A 16,929-nucleotide genomic window follows, 5' to 3' on the forward strand; every position below is an offset into this window, starting at 1 on the left:
AGAGAGGCTGTACAGTGATTGAGCTGTGAATGTTTAGAGGGGCTGTACAGTAATGGAGGTGTGGGCATATAGAGGGGCTGTACAGTGATTGAGCTGTGGACGTATAGAGGGGCTGTGCAGTGATTGAGCTGTGGATGTATAGAGGGGCTGTAGAGTGATGAACTGTGGATGTATAGAAGGTATGTACCGTGACAAGCTGTGGATGTATAGCGGGATTGTGCAGTGATGAGCTGTTTATAAACAGAGGGGCTGTATAGTGATTGGGCTGTGGATGTATATTAGGGCTTTACAGTAATGGAGCTGTGGATGTATAGAGGGATTTTACAGTGATGGATCAGTTTATAAAAAGAGAGAGTGTGCAGTGATTGAGGTGTGGATGTATAGAGGGCCTGTACAGTAATGGAGCTGTTAATAAACAGTGAGGCTGTACAGTGATTGAGCTGTGAATGTGTAGAGGGGTTATACATTGATGGATCCGTTTATACACAGAGGGGCTCTATAGTGATGGAGCTGTGGATGTACAGAATCGCTGTACAGTGATGAGCTGTGTAAAGAGAAAGACAGGGAGAGAACACTGATCACATGATGCTGACTCACACAGGCTCCTGACTGCGACGCACACACACGCGCGCACACACACACACATGCTGACCCAGAGCAAAAACAGTGCTGCTGGTGTCTGCTGTTCAATACCATATGAGGCAGAGTCTCTCTCACACGCAGGGAATGATGGGAGTTTCCTGGCCAAGCAGACTGGTCAACAGATTGGTGTGGATCATTTTGTTTTTGGCAGAGGTTGGAGGAGCTCCTCATGTGTGTGTGTGTGTGTTGCTGGTTTGAGAAGGTTTACACTCTTCTTTATCCATTTATCAACAATATTCAGGGGCTTATTCAGAAGCTTTTTATGTGAGATGCTACAATCCACTGGTCAGCAGAGGTCCACTGAAAGGGAATCCATGCCTACTGTTAAAGGACAATGCCAGACATGACCTAATGTATAACTGCAATTCCCATTTTCATCCAAGCCTAAGGAAAAAAAACAGGAAAAAACATGAATTTCCAAAACTGGAGTTAAAAGAAAGATGTAAGAAAGTCATAGAGAAAAGGTGACCCCTGACAACCATGTAAGACCTGGTAGATTATCAGCTGTCATAAAGCTTTTATCTTTGGGTGAGAGGAGAAAATCAAGTTCCACTTTTGCTTTAGATCTGATAAATGTTCTGTCTTTCCACTATGAGAAGACATTTCAACACTGTGAGTCTAAAAGTATGTGTAGATGTTAAGAAGCCATTACTGAGGGGGAAAAAAAGAAATTTGCAAATGAAACAAAGAAGCTGCCGGTGTTCTAGGAACTATAGACAGACCACCTCAGAGTCCAGACCACAACATTATTGAAGGTGATTGGGTTATTTGGATCATGAGAAGCAGAAAATGAATAACTTGCTTACTGGCCAGTATGAGTGGAAATTCAGCAAATGAAGGGGAGTCTCTGACTTCTGCACCATACAATATATATAACAAATTAAAGTAACATAACAAGTGCAGATGCTTTCAGACTGCATGGTGCAATTAAGCCATTAACATTCTACCACACTGTGTGGCATGTATACAAATGCTGAGCAAACACAGGTGAACTTGATTTTGCATCAAGATGGCAAGAGGAAATTATTTAAGTGATTTTGTGTATATACAGCCACTGTTTACAATGTAATGCAACACCACATCAATTCTTCATCATATTACTGGATCTGAGTGCAGCTTTTGATACTGCTGATACCTTCTTGCATACCGGGTAGGTCTCTCATGCACAGTTTTAGCATGCTTTAAAAATTGTATTGAATGAATAGACTGTTCTTCCGCTGAGAGATTCATCAGAAATGTGACATTTCTTATGGAGTCCCAAAAGGTCCAAATTTAAGGCCATTACTTTTCTCTTTGTACATTACTTCTAGTTGATGTCAATTTTCATAGCTTTTCTGATGACATGCGACTATACATTTACATTCCTTTTGAAAATCAGGACTCTGTTGACAGGCTTAACAGTTGTGTGTCAGGTATTTCTCAGTGGATCACACAAAATGTTCTACAACTAAATCAGTTAATCTTTTGCTTCGTATACCAAACCTGGAGTAGGAAACCTGGGTGGAATCTTAGACTCTAAGCTCTCTTTCATTCCACATATAAACACAGTTTGAGAGATATTGCTGAAGTTCAGCCTTTTCTATCTCAAAGTGACACAGAGAAACTTGTTAATGCATTTGTTGTGAAGAGTGTTGATTATTGTAATGCTCTTCTTACTGGTCTTTCTATGAAAACATTACTTCCTCTATAACTTGTAAACAATGAAGCTGCATGGATCCTAACAAAGCTCCTGTTTTGAAGGAACTGCACTGGCTGCCTGTATCTTTTAAGATAGATTAGGATAGATAGATAAGTTATGCTTCTTGTTTTTAAGGCTCTAAATGATTCAACACCGGCTTACCTCACAGAATGTCTGTCTGTTTAAGTTCAAGCATATGATCTTAGATCTGTGAATACTGGCCTTCTACAAGTACCTTTCGTAAAACACAGAAAATGTGTAGAGGCCTCGTTCAGTTATGTTGTATCTAAACTGTGGAGCTCCACCTTTTATTAGACAGTCAAGCTCAGTGCTCACTTTTAACATTTGAAAACATATCTTTTTAATCAGGGGTTAATTAAAATTCTATATTTGTTGTTGCCATGTTTGATTTTAATACAAAGAATTTCTTCTATTACTGTTAAGCTTGATCACCTCTTAAAAGCACTTTGAACTGCTACCATTATGAATAGTGCTCTATAAACACCGTTTCTGATCACTCTAAAGCATTTATATGGTTTGTATCTGACCTCAGTTGAGGTTTTGGAAAGGTTATCTGAGTGTTGCTCTGCTGAAAGCTCTGCTTGTTGTTTCTTGTGTATCTGTGTATGTGTAGGAAAGCCATCTCGCGCTCAGGCCTGCAGCATCTGGCCCCTGTCCAGAGCTCCATAACTGCCCTGACCAATGGACCAGCCAAGGAGCTGCGTGCCACCGTTGACTGGACTGTGAGTCACACACACTCCGCCTTACTGCTTTAAACCTCCACATCCTACACATTCAGTGCCAACACACTGATACAGCACTGCACTCGCCCTCACTGACACACTAAATACAGTACAGTATATCCGCAGTGGGAAACAGTGATGCAGTGAATTTACTTGATTTAAATGTGTTTCATTTCCACATCAGTAGAATACATTACGTTACACAATTTTGACCTTCAGTTTACTTATTGTGGCAGTGATTATGTTGATATTTTATTCATGAGGAAATGCTGTAGATGTACATAGATGAATCAAGTAAATTCACTTTTGCCACTTTTGCAACGCATAGCAATATTGCCTGCAAAGATCCGAAGCAGTTCGTCTTTAGAGAGGGTATTTTGCTTTGCATGTTTCCAGTGATTAAATTACTGAATTTGGATAAGTTACAGCATAGGGTGAGTGCACATCTAAGAGATATCCAATTTTTCTGTTTTATCAGTGCTGCAAAAAGAGGTACTAGATTAGGGAGGTGTCATATAGTCGATGTCAAACAAGCCTGTATATCTTAAATGGTAACTTTATTAAAGGAAGAAAAACTGTTCATGCACTTCTCTTCCAATCCTTTGCAATTTCAGAGCTTTCAATTAATTAGCAGGAAGCTGTTTAACCGGGATCATCAATTGGCAGCCTGCAGGCCAAATCCGGCCCATGAACTAATTTTCTCTGGCCCCAAAACAATACTGTTGTATTCAAACTATGGTGGGGCAAAGCATTGAAAACTGTTCTAGCATCATCCAGAGACATGCATTATATTTAATTCTGATATTCAGATATTGAGCTAGTCGATAAATTTGTTTGGTTCATGTCAGTACATGTCAGCTTGTCAGAGAACTATGTTTTCACCATTTCTGACTTAGGTAACATCATGTACGTATGTTAACGTAGCCTAATTAGAGCCAGATCCTTGATAACGTTCTCACGTCTCACATCCTTGATAACATTCTTGCTCTCATGTTTCATACTAGGGAAATATATTGTACACTTAATAACATATAAGACATTTTACAGTCCTGTTAAAACATAGAATTATTAAATTAAATTAATTGTTAGCGTATATATTTTCTCCATTTTCACATAATGAAACATACCCAATGAATACCCAAACAGTGATGTCAGTTTTTGAGTACTGGTAACTGGCAGCAGTTAACCAGGCATTTGAGTACCTGGTTACACCCCTAAATGAAATGTATAAACACATGTAGGGACTGTTCTAGCACTTAGCATCCAAGACAGAAAAAAAAAAAATTTTTAAAGAGTCTAATTTACTTAGTCACCATATTCTTTTATTCTTTTTAACAGCAACTGTTTAATTCCAGATAAGACATTTTGGCTATATAAGCAGGACTCTGGCCCAAAGACTGTCTGCTTCCTGAGAATTTGGCACCAGGTCACGTCCATTGATGACCCCTGTGGTAAAATTTTAAGAAATGTTATATGATTGGAATAGAAAAATGACTAACATGTAGTTAAACACAAAATTACTATGCAGAATTTCTAAAATATGAGATGGAGGAAAACCTTGCATGTAGATAACTTGGAAATAATGAAATAAATATTGTAAATAATTAATGCAGTATAAAATGTATATACTGAATTAAAAAATCTAGAGACACCTTTTGGCATCTAGTTTATAAGATTTATATCTACAATGTATGTGTTATTATTGTATATGATGTAGCAAATATTATTTACATCACAAGTGATTCCAAACTTGTAGAGTAGTGTATAAGAAAATAAGAAGAAATGAGAGAATGAGAAATAAGCCCTGGGTTCAAGGTTTAACACCTGTTATTTCAATCAACTTGTAAGAAAAAAAGAACTATATGAAGTTTTCTTTTGACAGCATTGGTGTCTTTGTGTTTGATTTTGTGGATGTTTAGAGGATGAGCACAGTACTGTTTGGCACAGCTCCTAAAGGCTGCTGGCCTAACAATGTATTGGCTCATTAATGCAGGTGGGGCATGTGGAGAAGGGTGGAGCCCAGTGGGGCATTTCCTGAACGTCACTGCTGCCCTTTTCTCTCCCCACACGCTCCAGATATGTCCAGGGCCAACATGAAACTTAAATGTTCCTGTGTGTGTACATTACACGAGAACTAGACTTGTGTCTTTTAATTGATATGGTGTAAAGAATTGTGCTTAATATGACCAGGTACATGAACAAAAGGAAAAAGGTCAGTTTTGATTTGGAAATTAGAGAAATTTGGATTAAACAAGTCTTAGGCCGTATGAGAAAATGATACACACAGGCATTTGTGCAGTAGAGGCAGTATGTATTTGTTAAAAAATACTGACACTATAATAAATGCAAATAAACAAGAAAATAATGCATTGCAATTTGATTTGTGTCAGTGTGTTCTCCTCAAGGAAGTCCAGTATTTGCAGTTACCGTCCCATACAAAGTTTATCTTATCAGTCCTATATTAAATTAAATCAGGTGAACTGCTATGGAATTTCACAAATCAACTGTAACGGCTAGAAAACAGCAAGTAACCAGCAACCAAACCTGTGTTCTTCTAACTGCGTTCTTCTAACTGAAGTACTACTCATTTTTTTTCTTCTTACTGTATTAATGTTGGGCAGCATAGGTAGCTCTGTCGCCTCACAGCAACAAGGACCTGGGTTGGATTCCCCAGCTGGACGACCAGGGTCCTTTCTGTGTGCAGTTTGCATGTTCTCCCCGTGTCTGTGTGGGTTTCCTCTTCATACTCCAGTTTCTTCCCACAGTCCAAAGACATGCAGTCAGGCTCATTGGACACACTGAATTGCCCGTAGGTGTGAATGTTTATGTCTGTCTGTCCGCCCTGTGATGGACTGGTAACCATTCCAAGGTATTTCCTGCCTTCCGCCCAATGACTGCTGGGATCGGCTCCAGCACCCCCTGTGACCCAGAAGAATAAGCGGCTTAGAAAATATATATGTGTGTGTGTGTGTGTGTGTGTGTGTGTGTGTGTGTGTGCATGTGTGTATTTATGTTTATTTGTATTTATTCAGCTACACTGGCAAACACACACTTTCTGCTGAGATAAATGGTTTCAAATATTTTCATGACTGCTTAAGACTTTTGCATAGTACTGCAAAAGCCTAAGTTGATGCATATTGATATGTATTATTTTTTTCTTTCAGAATTTCTCCTGTTTTCTTGCTAGCTAGCGAGTGTTGAATCACCCATGACTAAATTTGGAGAAAGAAATTGGTAAAAATCCAAAAGCTTGTTGGAAAAGGTAGCTCCCTCATGGAGCTGCATGAGAGAGTGTGCACAGCTATATTAAAGAATCTAAACTAGATAGGTTAGATTTGTTCAATGCTTTTGGTCACTGCTTAATTCCATGTGTTCAATAAAGGGATACGCATTGGAATTGTGTTCCGATGCCGATATCTTTTTTCACGCACGTATCTGTGGATGGCGATGCTGATGCAGATACATACACATTTATAAATGGCAGAAACTGATACATCAATATGGGATACATCAATTGGGATTAACATTATGTTTATTTTTATAGACTTACAAGTGCAATGCAGAGTGTTTTAGCATTTTCGTCTGAACATTCTGCTCTGCTTGGTGTCAGTCTGATGCTTTTTATGCAGTTATTTGCTGATAAACTGTTAGATGTGACTCTGATGTCATTGCGCATTGTGTATGTTTAGAATATGGATCATTGGATTAGATTTTTAACTTGACTTGGACTTATTCCTACATTACTCTTCCCTTGTGTATTTTGCTGCTCCTAACTCTATGTTATTATTACATATATTTTCTATGAGACTGTTTATTACAGTTTCTCTAAAAGACATGTGTAAACTCCTAAGTGTATGTAACCTGAGAGGCGTGTGTGTTCTGTGCAGGAGAACGCAGTGAATGGGGACCATCTGTGGCTGGAGACCAACTGCTCTGGAGACTTGTGTTATCTGGGCGAGGAGACATGCATGGTGAAGATTGCAGTGAGTAAACCAGACGAGCACACAGATTTAGATAAATACAACACCCTGTTGGCGTATCACTGCTCAGGCAAGATCATTTGCTTGGCAGCGAATAGCAAAACCATGTGAGCATCAACAGATACCCAGTAATTTCTGATATGAGAGAATTACTGCAGTATTCAGCATGTCCATCATATTCTGAAATAAATGACTTCTTTACAAAAGGCAGATCCTAAAACAGAAATAAACTCCCAGGGTGAAAAAAGAGGCAAAAACATCTTAAGATTTTATGATGATTCTATTTGATTATCTTAGTATTCATATACAGTAGTGAAGCATAGACAGTAAAAGAGGTAATATGCGGCCGGCGCGTGCTGAAAGCCGGAGATTGCTATTAGTCTGGCGAGGATAAAGGCATAAAGGCAGGCAGGTGAAAGGGGACTTAATGCTGGCTCACTCTCTGGCAGGCTTTTGTTGGAGCTGAGCACGGCACTCTGATGTGTTAAAGGAGTCTTTTATTACCACTCCAGGCAAGTTGGCAAATCTTTTGCCTGGGAAGAAACAAGCTTTTTTAGAGCAGGCGGCGGGTGGGGAAAAGAGGCTGTTTGTAGCACAATAGCTACTGTGGATGAAGGTACAAATACAGGGAAGCAAGCAGTGGTTGAGACAAATAGTTGCTGCTCTGTTGTAAGTAAAGTATTGTGTATTTTTTCTTCTTTTTTCTTTCTTTTTTTTTTGCTGTCCTGTGTCGCGTGCCATTTGGTTCCTTTAAGAAGTCGGCTCCCAGGAGGAAATGTGCAGCATGTAAGATTGTTGTCCACACAGCCTGCATCGAGCAGCTGGACAAGGTGAATACTAACATATTTACCAACACACTGCTTAGATCAACGTAGTAGAAATATGATTTCTTATACTGATGAATGATGGTGAATGATTTTTACTCCTGCCCCTTGTGTCGAATGTCACCTTACTCCTTGAATTGAGTAACAACGGGTGGTGGTTAAAATCTTCCCCCACGAAATGAGACAAACCTCAAATAAAAAAGAACATTACTTCATTAACAGGCTACAATGGTGCTCTGTGGGCGACCCTCTCAGTCTGCAGTGACAGCAGAGGATGGTAAATTTCAGCAGCCTCTTTGTCTTGGTCTCTTGGTCTTTAGTTATGTTTAAGAAATCTTATACCTTCAAAGGGTATTTACCCTGATTCTTCGGTGATATAAAGCTGAAGTCAGCTATTCACCAGCTTCTGGTTTTTAAATTTTCCTGTCCCACCTTAAATGCTAATACCATTTAAGATGGAATGGGAAAACTAGCAAGCTAGCTACTGAGACATCAGTGTACTACTAGCGATTTTTATGCTTGTTATGAAGAGAAAGACCATAATACATTGAAATGGCATTAAACTAAGATAGTTATTAAAATTTTTAACAGAGAAAATACATCGAACATATGAGGGTTTCTTTGGTCTTTTGCGCAGCCATCTTGCAGTTTTTTTTCTTTTTCTTATAACACGTTTGGAGTGTGCCTCTGAAAAACCTCTGTTTAGAGGGCCATGTAGCCCTAATACTTCTCCCTACCCCTCTATCTGAACAAAAATCAGGACACCCTGAACCTCTTTTGTTAAAATAATTCGAGGTTCTATTTTCCATTAAATGAACCCTTTAAAAATAAAGGTGTCAAAGTGAACAACCACTTTTGGTTTCCTAAACTAGTGGTTTTCAGAACTGGGTCCTCAGGACCACCCAGATGGTCCACATTTCTGATTCATCATAACTCCAACACATGAGAACCTGAGAACCACTGCCCTAAAGAAACTTTCAGTGAACCTTTTTGAAGTTTAAAAATCTCATCAAAATGTATTCTTGCTTCAGTTAAAGTTTCTGCAACTGTACATCCAAACCACGAGTGCATGAACGCTACTGTAAACTCTGTAAATTTCTCCTTCTCACCTGCCTTTGTCTTTTTATTGGTTCTAGATCAACTTCCGTTGTAAGCCAACCTTTAGAGAGGGCAGCTCACGATGCCTTCGAGATGTACGTATAATATTTTGTTGTACAAACATCATATATACTTTCCGATATGCTCAAGTGCTGTGTTGTATTACATACTGACAGGATGAGGCTCAGGAAGGAGGCTGCCATGATAAGATGTGACCCACTGTCTCTGTGTGTTTGGCTCAACAGAATGTATTAAGACATCACTGGGTCCACCGACGGCGGCAAGAGGGGAAGTGCCGTCAGTGTGGCAAGGTAGGTCACGTCATCAACATCAGGGACTCACCTACATCAACATCAGCCTCAGTACCATCAGCAATCTCAGTAATCTAAATCCCATCAGCACCATTAACAATGCCAACCACCTCAATCCCGCTCACTCCTTCAACCACCTCAACACCCTCATTCTCACAATCAACAACCTCAGTGACATGAAATGCACCAAACACCATCAGCTACCTCAATTACACAAACACCACCAACTTCATCAACACCATCAACAACCTTCACTGGACATCAAAGTCCAATGAAGAAATGATTTGGCCAAACAAAAAAGACAAACTTATAGAACTTTAGAATTAGAATTCTTAAACTTAAGAATAAGTTTAGAAGAATTAATTTATAAATTTACACTCTGCATGTAGCCAGGATCAGCCAGGACATGTTTGGTATTTAAATTTAGCTTCTGTATTTTTAAACTGGAGCTACAAGGCTACTGTTACTATCAAACAGTAGATGTCAAAAGTCATCCAAATCTTTTCCTTAAGTACATCCTCAAAACTTCTCTCAACCTGTTCAAACCAATCCAGGTTTTTAGTACGGTCACCCAGACTTGTTGATGTGGTTTACAAAACAGTTTGACTTATTCTAAATAATTAAACTTCACTGTAAAATAGAAATAATGGAAATATTAAGCCTAATTTAGCATCCATGTGCCTGTATGATGTATGTACATGCAACGGAGAGACGGATTCTTTGGGGGAGGCAGAATTCAGATATCTGTTGTCTAAAATAGCTCACTATGTTTAGCTATGCAGCAAAGTTTTGAGACAGAAAAGATTTGATGACTATTGACATAGTGTCAGGATCATTGTCTTGTAGGTCTAGTGCTATATTGAAGAAGTGAAATTTGGACACTAAACCTGTCTTGGCTGGTTGACTACATTTATGGTATATACAAAACTTTACAAATTAGGCTGAACCATTTATCGTTTAAGGCCTTCTAAATGCTGTTTTTGCATTTATTTGATATGTAACCAATATGATCTATAAAAAAATTGATTTTTATTTATTTGTTTCACAAACTTTTTGAACGAGAAACCACATTAATCAGACATGGGGCGCATTTTATCGCTACTGTAAACGAATCAATAATAAATGCTTACTGATCTGAGTGTTGCTCTGCACGCTGGAAAAAATCACAAGCCATCCAACAGTAAAAGAGGTCTCATTAACTTTGTATATACTGATAGAAAACTTAGAGCACCCAAATGCTCCATGCTGATAAATTTTACTGTATCGCACACATGGACATGCATGTGCTGTAACTCCTCAAGCAGAATGGATTGCCAGTAATATGTTTGGTTTGATGGAGTTGTATGTTTGGTTTGATGGAGTTAAAGCCAAGTCAAGAATGCTAACATTAGCACCTTTATCTTCCTCAATGGCATCAAAACCATCAACACAAACACCGTGAACAATATAAACACCCCAGATGCCAATAAATGCTATTAACTGAGTCGGCTCTACTAACATTGTAAACTCCATCATCTCTGTGAACATCGCCACCTCAGTCAACACTACATTCCATTAATGCTGTCAGCCATCATCTGTTGAATTCCAGAAAGCCTCATGATGAAAACGATTCTCTGTGTTTCTTTTCCACAGAGTTTCCAGCAGAAGTTCTTCCACAGTAAGGAGATCATTGCCATCAGCTGCTCCTGGTGCAAGCAGGCTGTGAGTGTTATTCCAGGTGGACAGTGTCACTGCTGTACACTCAGTGGCTTGTGTGTGGACTGGCTGCTGACTCTGCTATGTCTGTCTTGCTTTCAGTTCCACAACAAGGTGACATGTTTCATGCTGCATCAGATCGAGGAGCCTTGTTCACTGGGTGCTCACGCAGGGGTCATCGTGCCCCCTTCATGGATCATCAAAGTCAGGAAGCCACAGGTACACACCAGGCCGTGGGTTAGTCGACATACTGTGTTGTGTGTGTTTGTGCATGTGAGCCTTTGATGTAAAAAGAGACCCTCTGTTTTAATGTACAGAGTAACAGAAACACCACATGAAATACTTACACTGGCCAATTTATTAGGAACCCCTGCCTTTATGGGTTTACCATTGTGTCTGATGCACTCACACCAAAACCACACACACTACCCCGTCACTACCATGTTGGTGTCAGCGCGGTGCAGAGAATGATAAATAATACCTGCTGTGGTGGTCCTGGTGGGGTCCTGACCATTGATTGATGGAGCAGCAACAATGAGCTAACTGCAAACCTACAAAGTACACCCACATCCATTTGTAAAACTTCAATCAAATTACGTATTTTGTTGATTTTTGCTGATTTTGTTGATATTTTTGTTAACACATTTACTACAGAGAACATGTCTCATGGCACATTTTAAGGCACAATTACTGTTTATTTGCTGAATTTAACATATTGGGGGGAAAAAACATAAAATGTGGCCTGTGCAAAATTTATGGCATCTTTTATATTGTACGTTTTACTTTTTTCCAATATTTTAAACTGAGCAAATGAATTAAAAGGGAACAGTTTTCCTGTAGACAATGTATTAAGTTGTAGATCAACAAAACATTATTTGACTTGGGGTGTCCAACATGTTAACACTGTATATGGTAAGTGGACTTGATAAAATGGCCAATAATTTGAGTATTTCATGCATTTTTTTGTTATTTTGTAGTTGATGTTGTTTGTTAGTGTGTGTGTGTGTGTGTGTGTGTGTGTGAGTGAGTGAAACCATCTGCCTTTAACTGTATCTGCAGCCTAGGGAAAGGTTCGGCAACAAATCAGATTTACACTGTTTCCTCCCTTTTCCCAAATGTGGTCCATCAGCCAAGATGTGTTAGGTGTCCCAGGTTTGCCTCTTTACTTTTGTCTTGGGGCTACAGGTCTAATGTAGTTTACAATGGATGGAAACTTACAGACACCAGTTAGTATCATACAAACTGCATACCTGAATCACCACATCATATCACTCCCATTTTGAAAGAAATGCACGGGCTGCCTGTATCTTTTAGGGTAGATTTTAAAGTTCTGCTACTAGTTTTTAAGGCTCTAAATGACCTAGAACCTAGTTACATTACAGAATGTCTGTTTATGTTCCAGCATGTGATCTTAGATCTGCAGATACTGGTCTCGTGCAAGCATCTTCTATAAAATACAGAAAATATGGAGGGCCCTCGTTCAGTTATTATGCTTCTGAACTCTGGAGCTCAATTCACCTTTGATTAGAAAAACAAGCTCAGTGCTCACTTTTCAGAAACATTTAAATACTTAAAAGTCTTTAATTTAGTGTTTAATGAAAACTTTGTCTCTTGGTATTTATGTTTTTAATTTTTGATCTTTTTATTTTCCTACATGATCTTGAATTAGCACTCATAATTTCTTCTATCACTGTTGAAGGTTATCACTTGTCTGTAAAGCACTTTGAGCTGCCACCTGCATAAAAAGTGCTATATGAATAAAGAATATTACTATATAATATTGTCTGCCCTGTGATGGACTGGTGACCTGTCCAGGGTGCTTCCTGCCATCTGTCATGTGACCACTGGGATAGGCTCCAGCCCCCCCCCTACCCAGAAGGATAAACGGCTTAGAACATTAATGTGTGCGTGTATAATATTATTACAGATTATTATTATTATTATTATTATTATTATTATTATTATTATTATTATACCACAATGGTATTTGTTTAATGATACTGGGTTAATGATTTTGTTTTATTCAGTGAGAACAATTCTTATGAAGAATTACTGTAATCATGTTGTTGCACAACTTACAACACTAGAGGTAGGAGGCAGGAGAAGTGCTGCAGTGAGGTGCTAATTGGTGCAGACAGTTTGAAACTTTAGTGTTCAAACAATGCAAATGCATTTGATGCAATAATTAATAGACTGTCCATTGTTTGCGATGCACATTATCAGTTTTGGCACTGTGACATCATGAAGGCACAGTGTATTGTTACACTCCTTGCTTATGTGATTTTTGACACTGCATGTCATACTGTCATCTATAGAAAAGTATAAATGTATATGAAATAAAAAACAGTAGTATTTGACATTTTGAAATCTGAATGTTTTCTGAATCTTATCTGAATATCTGAATATTATATTCTGTTCACTTTGGATCAAACGTATCTTGGCTAGTCAGCAGTATTTTGGGTAAGAGAAAAATTGCCTAGATTTGATTTTTAGCTGAACTGTTTTCCTTAAATTGAAACCAAAGCAAATTGTGTTTGTGTTTGTGTGTGTGTGTGTGTGTGTGTGTACTTGTGTGTGTACATGCCACAGGGGGACTCTAATGAGAAGTGACCCTGATTTTTGTGTTTAGGGCTGGGCTGCATGGTGTTGCCTGCTGTCTTATGCTCCACTGGCCTCAATGTGCTGCTGTTTGATTCAGCATAATCATCAGGATTTATCTGTACTGCAGTCTTTACCATTACATGCTCTCATGCACCTGTTAAAAAAAACTTGTTGCTTTTTGCCTCACTTTTTACATAAATCTTTATCTGTTCCATTAAAGACAGCAGAATTGATCAAAAACTGAATCATGCCCTCATATTGACATTCCAGTTGTAGCTTAGCTGGTTTGTGGATTTAGTCAGAGCTGTGACTTGAGGACGTATGAGGGGGTGGATCAGTGTTTTGATGAGTGACATGCTACTGTCACTTTCAATTCAGGGGTTAATAGAAGGGAAGTCTCTCACACCCAGACAAATGATTATACCATAGCAGTAGCGCGTCTCAGGTGTAAAGAAAGCGTGTCTCTTTTTTGATGCATGTACGGTAAAGACTGATTTAGTAGCAAATTGAGTTGAGACTCATTTCTTTGTGCAACGTACCTCCTGGTAAAAAAAGAGCCAGTTCAGCTAATGAATTTGATAACGTTGTTTCCTTATTTAGCTGCAGAGCAGCACTGCAGCCTAGGTCACTTCTGCAAAGTCCTCTCTCAGTATTGTTGGTTTTAGGTTTAGCTGAAGTCTAGCTGCCATCTGTCTCTCTCCTGTCTCTCAGAGCTCGTTTAAAAACTCCACTCGAAGGAAAAAACGGACTTCATTCAAACGGAGAACCAGCAAAAAGGGCACGGACGTGAGTAGCCACTGCGTCTCTTGTGCAATGACAAGAAATCCTTCATTTCCTGAGAAACCCATAAACCCCAAAATAGCCTCTGTGTCTCAATTTGAGTGCTATACTCTATGTACTTCACAATCTAGAGCCTGGATTTTTGTAGAGTAGTACTGTCTAAATATGTCACTAAAGGAAATGACAAATGACCACACTGTACCTCACATTATTGAATCGTACCTGAATAGCCTGCAGATGACCACACCATACCTTACATTATTGAATCTCCTTAAATAGTCTTCAAATGACCACATAGTACCTCACATTATTAAATTGTACCTGAATGGCCTTCAGATGACCACACCATACCTTACATTATTGAATCCCCTTAAATAGTCTTCAAATGACCTCATAGTACCTCACATTATTGAATCCCCCTGAATAGTCTTTAGATGACCATATATTACCTCACATTATTGAATCTCCCCTGAATAGTCTTCAGATGACCACATTGCACCTCTTGTTATTGAATCCCACCTGAAAAGCCTTCAGATGACCACATTGCACCTCATGTTATTGAATCCCACTTAGAAGTGTTCAGATGACCACATAGTTCAGATGACCACATACTCATGTCTTTGAATGCTCTGAGATAGTCTTCGCATAAATAATGTTAAAAGACATAACTTACATTTGTACACTGCTGTGGTGGTCTTGCCTATTATGTTAGCCATTCTGAAAACTTATATCTTCCTTAGCACCTGAGCAATGGAGTAAATAGAGCAGTTTTGGTATTTTGCAGCCAGTTACAACCTGAAGATAGCTAGCTATTGTTTTACTAACTCTAAATTGAATGAATTGCTAACTACTTAAGCTATCTACTGAAGATAACTAGCTAGCTGTCATCTGGCTAACACTAATCTAATGAGTTGCAAGCTACATATGCTAGCTAGTTAATGCAGCACAGTTTTTAGCTAATGTTAGCTGATTAGCTAGAGTTGACTAGTTTTTGTTAAGTGTTTTAGGAATTATTTATCCCAAGCGTATGTCATAAAAACCCAAAAAACTAGCAAACATTGACTAATGCTGTGTTCCACTTTGCTTGGACATGGAAAGTCAAGCTCAGATTTGCATGAAAAATGAAAGTGAATATTGATAACAGCAGGCTAGCAAGCTAGCATTAATGAGAGGCATGATAACTATCATCCACGATATATTTACCTTCTCAAAACAGTGAACTTTATGGTCATTGGTACAGTTTAACCAACTATTGTGTGTAGCAACTATTGTTTGTATGTTGACCTATCTAAAGCATATATCATTTAAAGGCAGAGAAGTGGTACTTAATATTGATGGTACGAGCAGCCATGTTGATTTGACATCATACGCTGAGCACCATCCCGACCTTCCGAGTAGCATTTCCCATCTGAGAGAGCTGAGGTTCCTACTCAGAGCTGGAAAATTATGAGTTACAGACTTAAGTTGAAAGCATCATTAATGTTAATTTATCAGAAATTTTTACAGGATCAGGACTCCCACTATACTTCACTCCTCCCTTCACACACAAAATGAAGTGTGCATGATCCAGGCATTAACAGTGCACTACCTTTCTTTGCATTTTCCAGTGTATACTTACCACTAGCACTGAAAGCGCCTGCCGCACAACAGAGGTACTCAAATGGAGACACACCGAGCGACTCCAACTGGAGGTGGGGCTTAACAGGTTGATGCGATTAGCTCCTGTCAAAACATAGCTGTCCTTTTTTAAGTCTCCCTTCCCCTAACCCCTACTCTCTGACATCTGATGGAACGGCTTACAGCAGCTGTGTGAGTAAGTGTGAGTACCTGCATGTGTGTTCATATAAAACTTGCTTTTTCCTGCAGGAGTCGAAATGGCGCCCGTTCATATTGAAGCCACTACCTTCTCCGTTAATGAAGCCTGTGCTGGTGTTTGTTAACCCTAAGAGTGGGGGGAATCAGGTGGGCAAAGACATTTACCTTCCACACACACTAATGAAAGGAAGAAGGAAAGCTGGTGGGGTTCTCACTTTCTCCTAACCTCTCTCTCTCTCTCTCTGTCTCTCTCTCTCTCTGTCTCTCTCTCTCTGTCTCTCTCTCTCTGTCTCTCTCTCTCTGTCAGGGGACCAAGTTGCTGCAGATGTTCATGTGGATTTTGAATCCTCGGCAGGTGTTTGATCTCTCCCAGGGAGGGCCAAGAGAAGCGTAAGTCTCTCTCTCTCTCTCTCTCTCTCTCTCTCTCTCTCTCTCTCTCTCTCTCTCTCTCTCTCTCTCCTTGACCACACAATCTCACTTTCTCTTTCTCTCTCTTTTCTATCTCTCTTTCTTTGTTTTCCCTTTCTCTCTCATACTCTTTCTTTCTCCTGTTTCTCTCTCTCATTTTCTCTGTCTTTTCTCTCTATCTCCCCATCTCTTTCATGTCTCTCTCTTAATTTCTCCTTTTCCTCCATCTCTCTCTCTCTTTTGCTTTCTTTTTTAGATTCTTTTTCCTGTATTTTCTGTTTCCATCTTACTCTCTTACTCTCTCTCTTTTTTTCCCCATCTCTCTTTCTCTCTCTCTCTCTCTATTTATCTTGT

The 16,929-nt window shown here is 39.2% G+C and overlaps 1 protein-coding gene across 6 annotated transcripts in view; it reads left to right on the forward strand.

Annotated features, from left to right (window-relative positions):
* The window catches only part of dgki (diacylglycerol kinase, iota), a 96,777-nt gene that overhangs the window by 46,959 nt on the left and 32,889 nt on the right, over positions 1-16,929 (forward strand). For 3 of the 6 annotated variants that reach the window (XM_017693975.2, XM_017693970.2, XM_017693972.2), the window contains exons 2-12: positions 2,955-3,063; positions 6,951-7,046; positions 7,799-7,873; positions 9,004-9,060; positions 9,211-9,276; positions 10,909-10,977; positions 11,074-11,190; positions 14,284-14,358; positions 15,960-16,043; positions 16,219-16,314; positions 16,475-16,557. In XM_017693975.2, coding sequence (XP_017549464.1) covers positions 2,955-3,063; positions 6,951-7,046; positions 7,799-7,873; positions 9,004-9,060; positions 9,211-9,276; positions 10,909-10,977; positions 11,074-11,190; positions 14,284-14,358; positions 15,960-16,043; positions 16,219-16,314; positions 16,475-16,557 — 927 coding nt within the window. The remainder of the gene's footprint in view (positions 1-2,954; positions 3,064-6,950; positions 7,047-7,798; positions 7,874-9,003; positions 9,061-9,210; positions 9,277-10,908; positions 10,978-11,073; positions 11,191-14,283; positions 14,359-15,959; positions 16,044-16,218; positions 16,315-16,474; positions 16,558-16,929) is intronic. The other 3 variants (XM_017693974.2, XM_017693973.2, XM_017693971.2) reach the window with 2 other exon arrangements.

This window comes from Pygocentrus nattereri, chromosome 1 (assembly GCF_015220715.1).
Source record: "Pygocentrus nattereri isolate fPygNat1 chromosome 1, fPygNat1.pri, whole genome shotgun sequence".
Lineage (NCBI taxonomy): Eukaryota > Metazoa > Chordata > Actinopteri > Characiformes > Serrasalmidae > Pygocentrus > Pygocentrus nattereri.